The following is a 17,352-nucleotide window of genomic DNA, read 5'->3' as shown; positions in this document are numbered from 1 at the left end:
GCGGCGGGGTGGGGGGGGCACCGTCACACGAGCGAGACGATATACCGAGATTCACCAACCCCTGCCGCACTTCCTGACCTTCTCGTATGCCCTTCCGGACGGATATGCGGGATCCCAGAAGAGAATGGGAGTCAACCTCGTTGTCCCAAGTCCAATACCCATGTCTCAATCGATGTGTGGCTCCGGGAACGATTAAAAAACAAGAAAGGCTATCCGGCCATGGATCACCTGGCTGTCAGTGGGATCTTCCTGTGTATATCCCCAATACAAATAGGCTGCCCGGTGTCCTGACTGTAACTGGGAGAGAGGTGGGTGAGAGGGTTAATCCCCTCCGATAGGAACAGGCTGCCCGGTGTCTGACTGTAACTGGGAGAGAGGTGGGTGAGAGGGTTAATCCCCTCTGATAGGAACAGGCTGCCCGATGTCTGACTGTAACTGGGGAGAGAGAGTGAGTGAAAGAGTTAATCCCCTCCGATAGGAACAGGCTGCCCGGTGTCTGACTGTAACTGGGAGAGAGGTGGGTGAGCGGGTTAATCCCCTCCGATAGGAACAGGCTGCCCGGTGTCTGACTGTAACTGGGAGCGAGGTGGGTGAGAGGGTTAATCCCCTCCGATAGGAACAGGCTGCCTGGTGTCTGACTGTAACTGGGAGAGAGGTGGGTGAGAGGGTTAATCCCCTCCGATAGGAACAGGCTGCCCGGTGTCTGAGTGTAACTGGGAGAGAGGTGGGTGAGAGGGTTAATCCCCTCCGATAGGAACAGGCTGCCCGGTGTCTGACTGTAACTGGGAGAGAGGTGGGTGAGAAGGGTTAATCCCCTCCGATAGGAACAGGCTGCCCGGTGTCTGACTGTAACTGGGAGAGAGGTGGGTGAGAGGGTTAATCCCCTCCGATAGGAACAGGCTGCCCGGTGTCTGACTGTAACTGGGAGAGAGGTGGGTGAGAGGGTTAATCCCCTCTGATAGGAACAGGCTGCCCGATGTCTGACTGTAACTGGGGAGAGAGGTGAGTGAAAGGGTTAATCCCCTCCGATAGGAACAGGCTGCCCGGTGTCTGACTGTAACTGGGAGAGAGGTGGGGTGAGCGGGTTAATCCCCTCCGATAGGAACAGGCTGCCCGGTGTCTGACTGTAACTGGGAGCGAGGTGGGTGAGAGGGTTAATCCCCTCCGATAGGAACAGGCTGCCTGGTGTCTGACTGTAACTGGGGAGAGAGGTGGGTGAGAGGGTTAATCCCCTCCGATAGGAACAGGCTGCCCGGTGTCTGAGTGTAACTGGGAGAGAGGTGGGTGAGAGGGTTAATCCCCTCCGATAGGAACAGGCTGCCCGGTGTCTGACTGTAACTGGGAGAGAGGTGGGTGAGAGGGTTAATCCCCTCCGATAGGAACAGGCTGCCCGGTGTCTGACTGTAACTGGGAGAGAGGTGGGTGAGAGGGGTTAATCCCCTCCGACAGGAACAGGCTGCCTGGTGTCTGACTGTAAACTGGGAGAGAGGTGGGTGAGAGGGTTAATCCCCTCCGATAGGAACAGGCTGCCCGGTGTCTGACTGTAACTGGGAGAGATGTGGGTGAGAGGGTTAATCTCCTCCAATAGGAACAGGCTGCCCGGTGTCTGACTGTAACTGGGAGAGAGGTGGGTGAGAGGGTTAATCCCCTCCGATAGGAACAGGCTGCCCGGTGTCTGACTGTAACTGGGGAGAGAGGTGGGTGAGAGGGTTAATCCCCTCCGATAGGAACAGGCTGCCTGGTGTCTGACTGTTTACTGGGAGAGAGGTGGGTGAGAGGGTTAATCCCCTCCGATAGGAACAGGCTGCCCTGGTGTCTGACTGTAACTGGGAGAGAGGTGGGTGAGAGGGTTAATCCCCTCCGATAGAAACAGGCTGCCCGGTGTCTGACTGTAACTGGGGAGAGAGGTGGGTGAGAGGGTTAATCCCCTCCGATAGGAACAGGCAGCCCGGTGTCTGACTGTAACTGGGGAGACGAGGTGGGTGAGAGGGTTAATCCCCTCCGATAGGAACAGGCCTGCCTGGTGTCTGACTGTAACTGGGAGAGAGGTGGGTGAGAGGGTTAATCCCCTCCGATAGGAACAGGCTGCCCGGTGTGTCTGACTGTAACTGGGAGAGAGGTGGGTGAGAGGGTTAATCCCCTCCGATAGGAACAGGCTGCCCGGTGTCTGACGGGAACTGGGAGAGAGGTGGGTGAGAGGGTGAATCCCCTCCGATAGGAACAGGCCGCCCGGTGTCTGACTGTAACTGGGAGAGAGGTGGGTGAGAGGGGTTAATCCCCTCCGATAGGAACAGGCTGCCCGGTGTCTGACTGTAACAGGGAGAGAGGTGGGTGAGAGGGTTAATCCCCTCTGATAGGAACAGGCTGCCTGGTGTCTGACTGTGACTGGGAGAGGTGGGTGAGAGGGTTAATCCCCTCCGATAGGAAACAGGCTGCCCGGTGTCTGACTGTAACTGGGAGAGAGGTGGGTGAATGGGTTAATCCCCTCCGATAAGATCAGGCTGGCCCGGTGTCTGACTGTAACTGGGAGAGAGGTGGGTGAGGGGGATAATCCCCCTCCGATTGTAACAGGCTGCCCGGTGTCTGACTGTAACTGGGAGCGAGGTGGATGAGAGGGTTAATCCCCTCCGATAGGAACAGGCTGCCTGGTGTCTGACTGTAACTGGGAGAGAGGTGGGTGAGAGGGTTAATCCCCTCCGATAGGAACAGGCTGTCTGGTGTCTGACTGTAACTGGGAGAGAGGTGGGTGAGAGGGTTCATCCCCTCCGATAGGAACAGGCTGCCCGGTGTCTGACTGTAACTGGGAGAGAGGTGGGTGAGAGGGTTAATCCCCTCCGATAGGAACAGGCTGCCTTGTGTCTGACTGTAACTGGGAGAGAGGTGGGTGAGAGGGTTAATCCCCTCCGATAGGAACAGGCTGCCCGGTGTCTGACTGTAACTGGGAGAGAGGTGGGTAAGAGGGTTAATCACCTCCGACAGGAACAGGCTGCCTGGTGTCTGACTGTAACTGGGAGAGAGGTGGGTGAGAGAGGGTTAATCCCCTCCGATAGGAACAGGCTGCCCGGTGTCTGACTGTAACTGGGAGCGAGGTGGGTGAGAGAGGGTTAATCACCTCCAATAGGAACAGGCTGCCCGGTGTCCTGACTGTAACTGGGAGAGAGGTGGGTGAGAGGGTTAATCCCCTCCGATAGGAACAGGCTGCCCGGTGTCTGACTGTAACTGGGAGAGAGGTGGGTGAGAGGGTTAATCCCCTCCGATAGGAACAGGCTGCCTGGTGTCTGACTGTTACTGGGAGAGAGGTGGGTGAGAGGGTTAATCCCCTCCGATAGGAACAGGCTGCCTGGTGTCTGACTGTAACTGGGAGAGAGGTGGGTGAGAGGGTTAATCCCCTCCGATAGAAACAGGCTGTCCGGTGTCTGACTGTAACTGGGAGAGCGGTGGGTGAGAGGGTTAATCCCCTCCGATAGGAACAGGCTGCCCGGTGTCTGACGGGAACTGGGGAGAGAGGTGGGTCAGAGGGTGAATCCCCTCCGATAGGAACAGGCCGCCCGGTGTCTGACTGTAACTGGGAGAGAGGTGGGTGAGAGGGTTAATCCCCTCCGATAGGAACAGGCTGCCCGGTGTCTGACTGTAACAGGGAGAGAGGTGGGTGAGAGGGTTAATCCCCTCTGATAGGAACAGGCTGCCCGGTGTCTGACTGTAACAGGGAGAGAGGTGGGTGAGAGGGTTAATCCCCTCTGATAGGAACAGGCTGTCTGGTGTCTGACTGTGACTGGGAGAGGTGGGTGAGAGGGTTAATCCCCTCCGATAGGAACAGGCTGCCCGGTGTCTGACTGTAACTGGGAGAGAGGTGGGTGAGAGGGTTAATCCCCTCCGATAGGAACAGGCTGCCCGGTGTCTGACTGTAACTGGGAGAGAGGTGGGTGAAAGGGTTAATCCCCTCCGATAGGAACAGGCTGCCCGGTGTCTGACTGTAACTGGGAGAGAGGTGGGTGAAAGGGTTAATCCCCTCCGATAGGAACAGGCTGCCTGGTGTCTGACTGTATCTGGGAGAGAGGTGGGTGAGAGGGTTCCTCCCCTCCAATAGGAACAGGCTGCCCGGTGTCTGAGTGTAACTGGGAGAGATGTGGGTGAGAGGGTTAATCCCCTCCGATAGGAACAGGCTGCCCGGTGTCTGACTGTAACTGGGAGAGAGGTGGGTGAGAGGGTTAATCCCCTCCGATAGGAACAGGCTGCCCGGTGTCTGACTGTAAATGGGAGAGAGGTGAGTGAGAGGGTTAATCCCCTCCGATAGGAACAGGCTTCCCGGTGTCTGACTGTAACTGGGAGAGAGGTGGGTGAGAGGGTTAATCCCCTCCGATAGGAACAGGCTGCCCGGTGTCTGACTGTAACTGGGAGAGATGTGGGTGAGAGGGTTAATCCCCTCCGATAGGAACAGGCTGCCCGGTGTCTGACTGTAACTGGGAGAGAGGTGGGTGAGAGGGTTAATCCCCTCCGATAGGAACAGGCTGCCTGGTGTCTGACTGTAACTGGGAGAGAGGTGGGTGAGAGGGTTAATCCCCTCCGATAGGAACAGGCTGCCCGGTGTCTGAGTGTAACTGGGAGAGAGGTGGGTGAGAGGGTTAATCCCCTCCGATAGGAACAGGCTTCCCGGTGTCTGACTGTAACTGGGAGAGAGGTGGGTGAGAGGGTTAATCCCCTCCGATAGGAACAGGCTGCCCGGTGTCTGACTGTAACTGGGAGAGATGTGGGTGAGAGGGTTAATCCCCTCCGATAGGAACAGGCTGCCCGGTGTCTGACTGTATCTGGGAGAGAGGTGGGTGAGAGGGTTAATCCCCTCCGATAGGAACAGGCTGCCCGGTGTCTGACTGTAACTGGGAGAGAGGTGGGTGAGAGGGTTAATCCCCTCCGATAGGAACAGGCTGCCTAGTGTCTGACTGTAACTGGGAGAGAGGTGGGTGAGAGGGTTAATCCCCTCCGATAGGAACAGGCTGCCCGGTGTCTGAGTGTAACTGGGAGAGAGGTGGGTGAGAGGGTTAATCCCCTCCGATAGGAACAGGCTGCCCGGTGTCTGACTGTAACTGGGAGAGAGGTGGGTGAAAGGGTTAATCCCCTCCGATAGGAACAGGCTGCCTGGTGTCTGACTGTATCTGGGAGAGAGGTGGGTGAGAGGGTTCCTCCCCTCCAATAGGAACAGGCTGCCCGGTGTCTGAGTGTAACTGGGAGAGATGTGGGTGAGAGGGTTAATCCCCTCCGATAGGAACAGGCTGCCCGGTGTCTGACTGTAACTGGGAGAGAGGTGGGTGAGAGGGTTAATCCCCTCCGATAGGAACAGGCTGCCCGGTGTCTGACTGTAAATGGGAGAGAGGTGAGTGAGAGGGTTAATCCCCTCCGATAGGAACAGGCTTCCCGGTGTCTGACTGTAACTGGGAGAGAGGTGGGTGAGAGGGTTAATCCCCTCCGATAGGAACAGGCTGCCCGGTGTCTGACTGTAACTGGGAGAGATGTGGGTGAGAGGGTTAATCCCCTCCGATAGGAACAGGCTGCCCGGTGTCTGACTGTAACTGGGAGAGAGGTGGGTGAGAGGGTTAATCCCCTCCGATAGGAACAGGCTGCCCGGTGTCTGACTGTAACTGGGGGAGAGGTGGGTGAGAGGGTTAATCCCCTCCGATAGGAACAGGCTGCCCGGTGTCTGACTGTAACTGGGAGAGAGGTGGGTGAGAGGGTTAATCCCCTCCGATAGGAACAGGCTGCCCGGTGTCTGACTGTAACTGGGAGAGATGTGGGTGAGAGGGTTAATCCCCTCCGATAGGAACAGGCTGCCCGGTGTCTGACTGTAACTGGGAGAGATGTGGGTGAGAGGGTTAATCCCCTCCGATAGGAACAGGCTGCCCGGTGTCTGACTGTAACTGGGAGAGAGGTGGGTGAGAGGGTTAATCCCCTCCGATAGGAACAGGCTGCCTGGTGTCTGACTGTAACTGGGAGAGAGGTGGGTGAGAGGGTTAATCCCCTCCGATAGGAACAGGCTGCCCGGTGTCTGAGTGTAACTGGGGGAGAGGTGGGTGAGAGGGTTAATCCCCTCCGATAGGAACAGGCTGCCTGGTGTCTGACTGTAACTGGGAGAGAGGTGGGTGAGAGGGTTAATCCCCTCCGATAGGAACAGGCTGCCCGGTGTCTGAGTGTAACTGGGGGAGAGGTGGGTGAGAGGGTTAATCCCCTGTGATGGAGGCAGGCTGCCCGGTGTCTGACTGTAACTGGGAGAGAGGTGGGTGAGAGGGTTAATCCCCTGTGATGGAGGCAGGCTGTTTTCTCTTTCCCATCCAAATGACATTCCCAACCACCCTTGACCTTTGAAGCTGGCTAATGTTGGTGCGGTTGGCCGGCCCTTTCAACCAATGGCGTGCCTGCCCTGCAGTCAGCTGGTTTGGTTGGTGGTGGTGGTGGTGGGGGAGGGGGGACGGCAGGGAGGGGAGAATGGTGGTGGGGTGAGGCGAGTAGGGTTTCTCTTAGCGCCCATACCAGAAACCCTCAGGGAGGGAGGCATTCCCCTCTGCGGGAGCGACATATCAACGGAGACAGGAGGGAGGGAAATGCCAGCACAACTCCCCCTCGACTGTCCTCGATCGGCTGACTAATGGGTATCAGGTCAAACAAAGGCCCTTTTAATATTCCTCTCACGGAGGGCCGGATGGAAGGCCTGCTTCGAAATCCTCCCCCCCTCCACCCCCTGAGAAGCAGAGACAAAAGGGCCCAGAGAGCGAGTGACAAGAGAGAAAAATAAATCACTGACCCACGTGCGTTAGGTTGTGCCTCGCTTGACTAGAATCACAGAATCGCTGCAATGCAGAAGGAGGCCATTCGGCCCATCGAGACTGTACCGACCCACCAAACTCCCTTAACCATTCATAGATACACAGAAGATAGGAGCAGGAGGAGACCGTTTGGCCCTTCGAGCCTGCTCCGCCCTTCATCACGATCATGACTGATCATCCAACTCAATCGCCTAATCCTGCTTTCTCCCCTTGGCCTTTGATCCCATTCTCCCCAAGTGCCGTATCCAGTCGCCTCTTGAATACATTCAATGTTTTAGCATCAACTACTTCCTGTGGTAGTGAATTCCACAGGCTCACCGCACTTTGTGTGAAGAAGTGTCTCCTTGGGCGGGATTCTCCGACCCCCCGCCGGGTCGGAGAATCGCCGGGGGCTGGCGTGAATCCCGCCCCCGCCGGTTGCCGAATTCTCCGGCACCGGATATTCGGCGGGGGCGGGAATCGAGGCGCGCCGGTTGGCGGCCCCCCCCCCACCCCCACCCCCCCCGGCGATTCTGCGGCCCGGATGGGCCGAAGTCCTGCTGCTGGAATGCCTGTCCCGCCGGCGTGGATTAAACCACCTCTCTTACCGGCGGGACAAGGCGGCGCGGGCGGGCTCCGGGGTCCTGGGGGGGGGGGGCGCGCGGCGATCGGGCCCCGGGGGGGGGGGGTGCCCCCACGGTGGCCTGGCCCGCGATCGGGGCCCACCGATCCGCGGGCGGGCCTGTGCCGTGGGGGCACTCTTTCCCTTCCGCCTTCGCCACGGTCTCCACCATGGCGGAGGCGGAAGAGACTCCCTCCACTGCGCATGCGCGGGAATGCCGTCAGCGGCCGCTAACGCTCCCGCGCATGTGCCGCCCGGAGATGTAATTTCCACGCCAGCTGGCGGGGCACCAAAGGCCTTTTCCGCCAGCTGGCGGGGCGGAAATTCGTCCGTCGTGGGCCTAGCCCCTTAAGGTTGGGGCTCGGCCCCCCAAGATGCGGAGCATTCCGCACCTTTGGGGCGGCGCGATGCCCGACTGATTTGCGCCGTTTTGGGCGCCAGTCGGCGGACATCGCGCCGATACCGGAGAATTTTGCCCCTGGTTCTGGACACATCCACCATCGGGAACATCCTCCCTGCATCTACCCTGTCTTGTCCTGTTAGAATTTTATAAGTCTCTATGAGACCCCCCCTCATTCTTCTGAACTCCAGCGAGAACAATCCCAACCTAGTCAATCTCTCCTCATATGACAGTCCCGCCATCCCAGGAATCAGTCTGGTAAACCTTCGCTGCACTCCCTCGAGAGCAAGAACATCCTTCCTCAGAGAAGGAGACCAAAACTGCACACAATACTCCAGGTGTGGCCTCACTAAGGCCCTGTATAATTGCAGCAACACATCCCTGCTTCTGTACTCGAAACCTCTCGCAATGAAGGCCAACATACCTTTAGCCTTCTTTACCGCCTGCTGCACCTGCATGCTTACCTTCAGCGACTGGTGCACAAGGACACCCAGGTCCCGCTGCACACTCCCCTCTCCCAATTTACAACTGTTCAGGTAGTAATCTGTCTTCCTGTTTTTGCTTCCAAAGTGAATAACGTCACACTTATCCAAATTATATTGCATCTGCCATTCACTCCCTCCAGCACCACCACCGATGCACAGTGGCAGCAATGTGTGTGTGTGAGTGTGTGCACCATCGACAAGATGCACTGCAGCGACTCGTGGAGTCTTAAATGTCGAGAGGGTTCCCGCCTCCACCACCCTCTCAGGCAGCGAGTTCCAGATTCCCACCACCCTCTGGCTGATAAAGATTTTCCTCAAATCCCGCCACCCCCGCCCCCTGTTTATCGACCTCTCCACTGAGGGGAAAAGTTCGTCCCTATCTACCCTGTCCATGTCCCTCATGAATTTATCCACCTCGCTCAGGTCCCCCTCAGGCTCCAGAGAAAACACCTCCAGCCCTACCCAGCCTCTCTTCATCGCTGAAAATGCTCCAGCCCAGGCAGCATCCTGGTGAATCTCTGCACTTTCTCCAGTGCGCTTCCTCCCTATAGTGTGGTGACCAGAACTGTACTTAGTTTTCTGGTGCACGGTAGCACCATGGTTAGCACTGTTGCTTCACAGCTCCAGGGTCCCAGGTTCGATTCCCGGCTTGGGTCACTGTCTGTGCGGAGTCTGCACGTTCTCCCCGTGTCTGCGTGGGTTTCCTCCGGGTGCTCAGGTTCCCTCCCACAAGTCCCGAAAGACGTGCTGTTGGGTGAATTGGACATTCTGAATTCTCCCTCTGTGCCCGGACAGGCTCCGGAATGTGGCGACTGGGGGATTCTCACAGTAACTTCATTGCAGTGCTATGCTGGACCGCTGGAGAGACCGAGAGAGAGAGAGAGAGTTCAACGCCACCTGAATTTTCAGTCACATTACCTTACCATCCCTAACGAAGTTCTCCTACCCTGTGCTCACTGGCCTATCTACCTCGGTTCTCAGTCCAGCAACATCGGGAATTTAACAGTTCTCGGCCTTGTTTTCCAATCCCTCCGTGGCCTCCCTATCTCTGGAATCTCCACCAACACCAAGAGCTCTGTGCTCCTCCAGCACCCTATTACCCCACAGCTCATGACCGAGGTTAGCGCCTTACAGAGTCTTCGAGGGCAGGTAACTACATGGACGCAGTTTCAAGGCGAGGCAGGTGGGCTGGTGAGGACAGCAAGGCATTGTGGGTCAGTTTCAAGGCGAGGCAGGTGGGCCGGTGAGGACAGCAAGGCATTGTGGGTCAGTTTCAAGGTGAGGCGGGTGGGCCGGTGAGGACAGCAAGGCATTGTGGGCCAGTTCCAAGGTGAGGCAGGTGGGCCGGTGAGGACAGCAAGGCATTGTGGGTCAGTTTCAAGGCGAGGCCGGTGAGGAGAGCAAGGCATTGTGGGTCAGTTCCAAGGCGAGGCCGGTGAGGAGAGCAAGGCATTGTGGGTCAGTTCCAAGGCGAGGCAGGTGGGCCGGTGAGGACAGCAAGGCATTGTGGGTCAGTTTCAAGGTGAGGCGGGTGGGCCGGTGAGGACAGCAAGGCATTGTGGGCCAGTTCCAAGGTGAGGCAGGTGGGCCGGTGAGGACAGCAAGGCATTGTGGGTCAGTTCCAAGGCGAGGCAGGTGGGCCGGTGAGGACAGCAAGGCATTGTGGGTCAGTTCCAAGGCGAGGCAGGTGGGCCGGTGAGGACAGCAAGGCATTGTGGGTCAGTTCCAAGGCGAGGCAGGTGGGCCGGTGAGGGGAGCAAGGCATTGTGGGTCAGTTCCAAGGCGAGGCAAGTGGGCCGGTGAGGACAGCAAGGCATTGTGGGTCAGTTCCAAGGTGAGGCAGGTGGGCCGGTGAGGAGAGCAAGGCATTGTGGGTCAGTTCCAAGGCGAGGCAGGTGGGCCGGTGAGGGGAGCAAGGCATTGTGGGTCAGTTCCAAGGTGAGGCAGGTGGGCCGGTGAGGAGAGCAAGGCATTGTGGGTCAGTTCCAAGGTGAGGCAGGTGGGCCGGTGAGGACAGCAAGGCATTGTGGGTCAGTTCCAAGGTGAGGCAGGTGGGCCGGTGAGGACAGCAAGGCATTGTGGGTCAGTTCCAAGGTGAGGCAGGTGGGCCGGTGAGGACAGCAAGGCATTGTGGGTCAGTTCCAAGGTGAGGCAGGTGGGCCGGTGAGGACAGCAAGGCATTGTGGGTCAGTTCCAAGGTGAGGCAGGTGGGCCGGTGAGGAGAGCAAGGCATTGTGGGTCAGTTCCAAGGTGAGGCAGGTGGGCTGGTGAGGAGAGCAAGGCATTGTGGGTCAGTTTCAAGGTGAGGCGGGTGGGCCGGTGAGGGGAGCAAGGCATTGTGGGTCAGTTCCAAGGCGAGGCAGGTGGGCCGGTGAGGGGAGCAAGGCATTGTGGGTCAGTTCCAAGGCGAGGCAGGTGGGCTGGTGAGGGGAGCAAGGCATTGTGGGTCAGTTCCAAGGCGAGGCAGGTGGGCCGGTGAGGGGAGCAAGGCATTGTGGGTCAGTTCCAAGGCGAGGCAGGTGGGCTGGTGAGGGGAGCAAGGCATTGTGGGTCAGTTCCAAGGCGAGGCAGGTGGGCCGGTGAGGAGAGCAAGGCATTGTGGGTCAGTTCCAAGGTGAGGCGGGTGGGCTGGTGAGGAGAGCAAGGCATTGTGGGTCAGTTCCAAGGTGAGGCGGGTGGGCTGGTGAGGAGAGCAAGGCATTGTGGGTCAGTTCCAAGGCGAGGCAGGTGGGCCGGTGAGGAGAGCAAGGCATTGTGGGTCCGAAATACGCTTCACTGTGGTGGACGCAGGCCAAGGGCAGGACCCCTCAGACGGGGGATGAGGTAAAATCCTTGAACAATGGCTAGGGGACAGGGGCTGGTGATATTTACTGGGGTGGGTCCTTCCAAGAACTGACGTGGACTGAATGGTACCCTACGGTGGTATTCTAATTCGGGGGCCAGGCGGGGAGGGGGCGTCCTGGTCAGGGAGGACAGTCGTCCCGGGAGAAGTCCTTCAGCTGCCTCCGTCCGGACATCCGAAAGTACACCAAGGGATGTGGGAAATCTTGCTGGGAACAGAAATGGGGGTCGGAATTCCCCAAGATCGCGGCTGATCTGATTTTAACCTGAGCTCTAACATTCCCTATCCTCCGCCACCTCACACCCCCGATAACCTTTCACCTCCTTGCTTATCAAGAATATATCCACCTCGGCCTTAAAAATATTCAAAGATTCAGCCCCCACCCTTCCAAAGACCCTCTGAGAGAAAAGCTTCTCCTCATCTTTGTCTTCAATTCATTTTAAACAGTGAGCCCCGCCGCCAGTTCTAGATTCTTCCGCAAGGTGAAACATCCACTCCACATCCACCCTGTCTCCAGATTGTCCTTCGAGCGCCGGTGTTTCATCGAGGGGAAAGATGGCCTTTCTCTCTCTCACTCTCTCTATCGCGCCTCGTGCGGTATTGAGGGCCGCCCACACCAACATCAGGGAGGACATCGATGGCTCCGTCCCCTGGATTAGCGGAATACGGCCAGGGAGAGGTGAAGAGGGGGCAGCGGATGGGGAGCGAGCAGGAGGGGGTGGGGGGCATTGTGAAAGTGGGAGGGGGGTGCGCTGCGGAGGGGGGCGGGGGGGGTGCTAGAATTAGTCTTGAGCAGGGTTGGGAGCGGGGGGGGTGGATTTGTGGAGCGGATTGGGTGTGGGAACAGAGGTTGGTGTCTGCAAAGGCGACTGAAAATCGACCTTGCTAAGGCCTAAGGATGGAATTATTCCAATCTCAGCGCTCGCAGAGAGGCCATTCGGCCCGTCGAGCACCACACCCAGGCCCTTTAGTTGTTGCACTGTATTTACAATCGCGGGTCCAGGCCATTCGACCATGCTGCCCCGTGCTATCCTGGTGTTTATGCTCCGCCCGGTCTCCTCCTACTGCTCTTCATCTCCTTTCCCCCCTTCCCCCCTCATTTGTCCTGAATTCCTGGGAAACATCCTCCAGAATTCTCCGGCCGTTGGGATTCTCTGTTCCGGCAGCCCATCCCCTGCGGCGTCCCAGCGATGGGCAGCTTCAATGGGAAATCCCATTGACAATCGGTGGGAATAGAGTATCTCTACCCAACCTGTCCATTCAGTCAAACGTCTTATTAATGTCACCAGCCATATAAATACTGCGGCTGCAAGAACAGGTCACCAACTCACAGCCTGACCCTCCCCAAAGCCTGTCCACCATCTACAAGGCACAAGTCAGGAGTGTGATGGGATACTCTCCTCTTGCCTGGGTGAGTGCGGCTCCAACAACACTCGAGAAGCTCGACACCATCCAGGACAAAGCAGCCCCACTTTGATCGGCACCCCATCCACAAACATTCACTCCCTCCACCACCGACGCACAGCGGCAGCAGTGTGTGTACCATCTACAAGGTGCACCGCAGCGACTCACCAAGGCTCCTTCGACAGCACCTTCCAAACCCACCACCTCTACCATCTAGAAGGACAAGGGGCAGCAGACACATGGGGAACTCCACCACCTGCAAGTTCCCCTCCGAGCCCCACACTCACCATCCTGACTGGGAAATATATCGGCCGTTCCTTCACTGTCGCTGGGTCACAATCCTGGAACTCCAGGGGGCATAGGTTTAAGGTCGCTGGGGCAAAGTTTAGAGGAGATGTGCAAGGCAGCTTTCTCACACAGAGGGTGGTGAGTGCCTGGAATGTGCGGCCAGGGGAAGTTGTGGAAGCAGATACATTAACGGCGTTCAAAAGGCATCTTGACAAGTATATGGAGAGAATGGGCAGAGAGGGATACGGCATAAGGAAGTGCTGAGGGCTTTGGCCAAGGTTAGCATCATGACCAATACAGGCTTGGAGGGCCGAAGGGCCTGTTCCATGCTGTACTGTTCTTTGTTCTTTGAAAGACAAAGACTAAAATGGAGGAGGGGGATGTCGTGGTCTTTTCTCCCCCACTCGGGATCCGTGCATTGTTGTTAAGCAAGGGAGTCACTGGCCGATGGGCAGTGTCCAGGCTTCGGGCCTACTGCAGACCCAGGAATTTGTAGCTGGCTCTGGTTTTGAATTAGCGGGATTCTCAGTGACTGTCCGGCAGGAGAAAGTCTTTCTACATCACAAGCTTTTGTGTGAGAGTTTTGTGTGGACCTTTCTCAGCCCCCAGGCCCTAACAAGTTGCCCTGAGTTGGGCCTTCCATGCCTGTTTCTCGGCGGCATCAAGAACCATGTAGGGAAAGGATATAATGAGCAGCTATTTGATTATAATTATAAGCAGTTCAGAGAAGGTTCACGGGGCCGATTCCCGGGATGAAGGGGGTTTGTCCGATGAGGAAAGGTTGAGCCGGACGGGGCCTGTACCCATTGGAGTTTAGAAAGAACCAGAGGAGATCGTATTGAAACGGATCAGATTCTGAGGGGGGGATTGACAGGGTGCATGCTGGGAGGATGTTTCCCCCTCATGGGTGGGGGAATCTAGAAGGGGGGGGGGTAGGGGCACAGTTTAAAACTGAGGGGGGTCTCCCATTGAAGACGGGGATGAGGAGGAATTTCTTCTCCCAGAGGGAGGTCTGTCTGTGGAATCCTCTCCCCCAGAGAGGCAGTGGAGGCTGCGGGTCACCGAATATATTTGTGGTAAACCACTGTATTGTATTGTATTGTTACATGCCTGGGCTTGTCCCTGCTGGCTCCGCCTGTGGCTCCTCCCCTGTATAAAGGTGGCTGGTCTCCGCCTCTGATCCAGTTCGGGATCAGGGGCCAGGGGGCTTTCTGTTTAGTGCATTAAAGCCTCAGTTACGTTCACCACTCGTCCTGTGTTCATTGATGGCATATCAATATTCAAGGCCCGAGTTAGAAAGGGAGGCGGGGGAAATATCTCCCGGCGCCGAACGAGGCCATTCAGCCCATCTAGTGTGTTCCGGCCGATAAAGGGCTAATCAGTTGCCGGGAGGAGAGAGGGGTGTGCCTGTGTGTGGGTGCGGGAAGAAGAGAGGTGGGGCGCGGAGCCTTGAGGCAAGATGCTGGATTGCGGGAACGAGGTCCGGGGAAGGTGGAAGGTGGGGGGTCATGGCGACGGAGGTAGTTAGCTGTACCGGGCCGAGCTGGGCCTCTCTGGCACAGGGCTGGACCAATGGCAGGGCCCGCTGAGGGTCGGGTGTTTGTGAGCCAATTGGGATTAAAAGGACTGGGGGGCGGGAGGAGGCGGGATTGGTGGCGAGATCGTCAGTGGAGACAGAGAGAGAGAGAGAGCAAGAGTGTGTGTGTCTGCGAGAGAGAGAGAGAGAGAGAGAGAAACCTTGCCGGCATTAATCCTCGAGTCAGCATTAATCTCCGAGCCAGAGCGGACAGAAGATCCGTCGCTTTTCCATCCCTGTAATTCCGGAGTGCGGGCCGGATCGCCGAAATGCTGGAACGTTGGGCTGGGGTGAGTGGGGGCTGCGGGGTCGCCGCTCAGCTGTATGTCACCCTGTCTTTAACTGGGGTCCCATTAGCACCACCTGCAGCCCCCCCCCCTCTGTCTCCCCCCACACTCTGTCTCACCACCCCCCTCTGTCTCACCCCCCCACACTCTGTCTCACCCCCCCCGCCCACCACGTACTCTGTCTCCCCCCCCACACTATGTCTCTCCCCCTCACATCTGTCTCCCCCCACACACTCTGTCTCCCCCCTCACACTCTGTCTCCCCCCTCACACTCTGTCTCCCCCCTCACACTCTGTCTCCCCCCCACACTCTGTCTCACCCCCTCACATCTGTCTCCCCCCACACACTCTGTCTCCCCCCACACACTCTGTCTCCCCCCCTCACACGCTGTCTCCCCACCCACACTCTGTCTCCCCCGTCACACTCTGTCTCCCCCCCACACACTGTGTCTCACCCGCCCTCACACTCTGTCTCCCACCCTCACACTCTGTCTCCCCCCCTCACATCTGTCTCCCCCCACACACTCTGTCTCCCCCCACACACTCTGTCTCCCCCGTCACACTCTGTCTCCCCCCTCACACGCTGTCTCCCCATCCACACTCTGTCTCCCCCGTCACACTCTGTCTCCCCCCCACACACTGTGTCTCACCCGCCCTCACATCTGTCTCCCCCCACACACTCTGTCTCCCCCCACACACTCTGTCTCCCCCGTCACACTCTGTCTCCCCCCTCACACGCTGTCTCCCCATCCACACTCTGTCTCCCCCGTCACACTCTGTCTCCCCCCCACACACTGTGTCTCACCCGCCCTCACACTCTGTCTCTCACCCCTCACATCTGTCTCCCCCCTCACACTCTGTCTCACACTCTGTCTCCCACCCCTCACACTCTGTCTCCCCCCACACACTGTGTCTCACCCGCCCTCACACTCTGTCTCTCACCCCTCACATCTGTCTCCCCCCTCACACTCTGTCTCCCTGCTCACACTCTGTCTCTCCCCCTCACACTCTGTCTCTCACCCCTCACATCTGTCTCCCCCCTCACACTGTGTCTCACCCGCCCTCACACTCTGTCTCTCACCCCTCACATCTGTCTCTCCCCCTCACACTCTGTCTCCCCCCACACACTCTGTCTCCCCCCCACACATTGTGTCTCCCTCCCTCACACTCTGTCTCCCCTCACTCTCTGTCTCCCCCCTCACTCTCTGTCTCCCCCCTCACTCCCTGTCTCCCCCTCACACTCTGTCTCCCCCCTCACACTCTATCTCCCCCCACACACTGTGTCTCCCCCCCTCACACTCTGTCTCCCCACTCACACTCTGTCTCCCCCACACACTCTGTCTCCCCCGTCACACTCTGTCTCCCCCCCTCACACGCTGTCTCCCCACCCACACTCTGTCACCCCCTCACACTCTGTCTCCCCCTCACACTTTGTCACCCCCCTCACTCTCTGTCTCCCCCCCTCACACTCTGTCTCCCCCCCTCACACTCTGTCTCCCCCCTCACACTCTGTCTCCCACCCCTCACACTCTGTCTCCCCCCACACACTGTGTCTCACCCACCCTCACACTCTGTCTCTCACCCCTCACATCTGTCTCCCCCCTCACACTCTGTCTCCCCCCTCACACTCTGTCTCCCACCCCTCACACTCTGTCTCCCACCCCTCACACTCTGTCTCCCACCCCTCACACTCTGTCTCTCCCCCTACACACTCTGTCTCCCCCCACACACTCTGTCTCCCCCTCACACTCTGTCTCCCACTCACACTCTGGATCCCCCCTCACATCTGTCTCCCCCCCCCTCACACTCTGTCTCCCCCCTCACACTCTGGATCCCCCCTCACATCTGTCTCCCCCCTCACATTCTGTCTCCCCCCTCACACTCTGTCTCCCACCCCTCACACTCTGTCTCCCCCCTCACACTGTGTCTCACCCGCCCTCACACTCTGTCTCCCCCCCTCACACTCTGTCTCCCCCCTCACACTCTGTCTCCCACCCCTCACACTCTGTCTCCCACCCCTCACACTCTGTCTCCCCCCTCACACTGTGTCTCACCCGCCCTCACACTCTGTCTCCCCCCCTCACACTCTGTCTCCCCCCTCACACTCTGTCTCCCACCCCTCACACTCTGTCTCCCCCCCCTCACACTGTGTCTCACCCGCCCTCACACTCTGTCTCCCCCCTCACACTCTGTCTCCCACCCCTCACACTCTGTCTCCCCCCTCACACTCTGTCTCCCATCCCTCACACTCTGTCTCCCCCCTCACACTCTGTCTCCCACCCCTCACACTCTGTCTCCCCCCTCACACTCTGTCTCCCACCCCTCACACTCTGTCTCCCCCCACACACTGTGTCTCACCCGCCCTCACACTCTGTCTCCACCACACACTGTGTCTCACCCGCCCTCACACTCTGTCTCCCCCCTCACACTCTGTCTCCCACCCCTCACACTCTGTCTCCCCCCACTCACTGTGTCTCACCTGCCCTCACACTCTGTCTCTCACCCCTCACATCTGTCTCCCCCACACACTCTGTCTCCCCCCTCACACTCTATTCCCCCCTCACACTCTGTCTCCCCCCTCACATCAGTCTCCTCCCCCTCACACTCTGTCTCCCACCCCTCACACTCTGTCTCCCCCCACACACTGTGTCTCACCCC

At 58.2% G+C, this 17,352-nt stretch overlaps 1 protein-coding gene across 4 annotated transcripts in view; it reads left to right on the top strand.

Annotated features, from left to right (window-relative positions):
- LOC140419823 (protein NDRG2-like) overlaps nt 1-17,352 on the top strand; it is a 270,374-nt gene that overhangs the window by 161,065 nt on the left and 91,957 nt on the right. The window contains exon 1 of one of the 4 annotated variants that reach the window (XM_072503849.1): nt 14,526-14,698. The exons of the other annotated variants lie outside the window; for them this stretch is intronic. Within the exon in view, the coding sequence (XP_072359950.1) occupies nt 14,678-14,698 (21 nt within the window). The 5' untranslated portion in view covers nt 14,526-14,677. Of the gene's footprint in view, nt 1-14,525; nt 14,699-17,352 lie in introns of those variants that run through there. 4 annotated transcript variants of the gene reach the window in all.

The sequence above is a fragment of the Scyliorhinus torazame genome, chromosome 5 (assembly GCF_047496885.1).
Source record: "Scyliorhinus torazame isolate Kashiwa2021f chromosome 5, sScyTor2.1, whole genome shotgun sequence".
In the NCBI taxonomy this organism is placed as follows: domain Eukaryota; kingdom Metazoa; phylum Chordata; class Chondrichthyes; order Carcharhiniformes; family Scyliorhinidae; genus Scyliorhinus; species Scyliorhinus torazame.
This window is presented reverse-complemented; position numbering and strand designations above follow the sequence as displayed.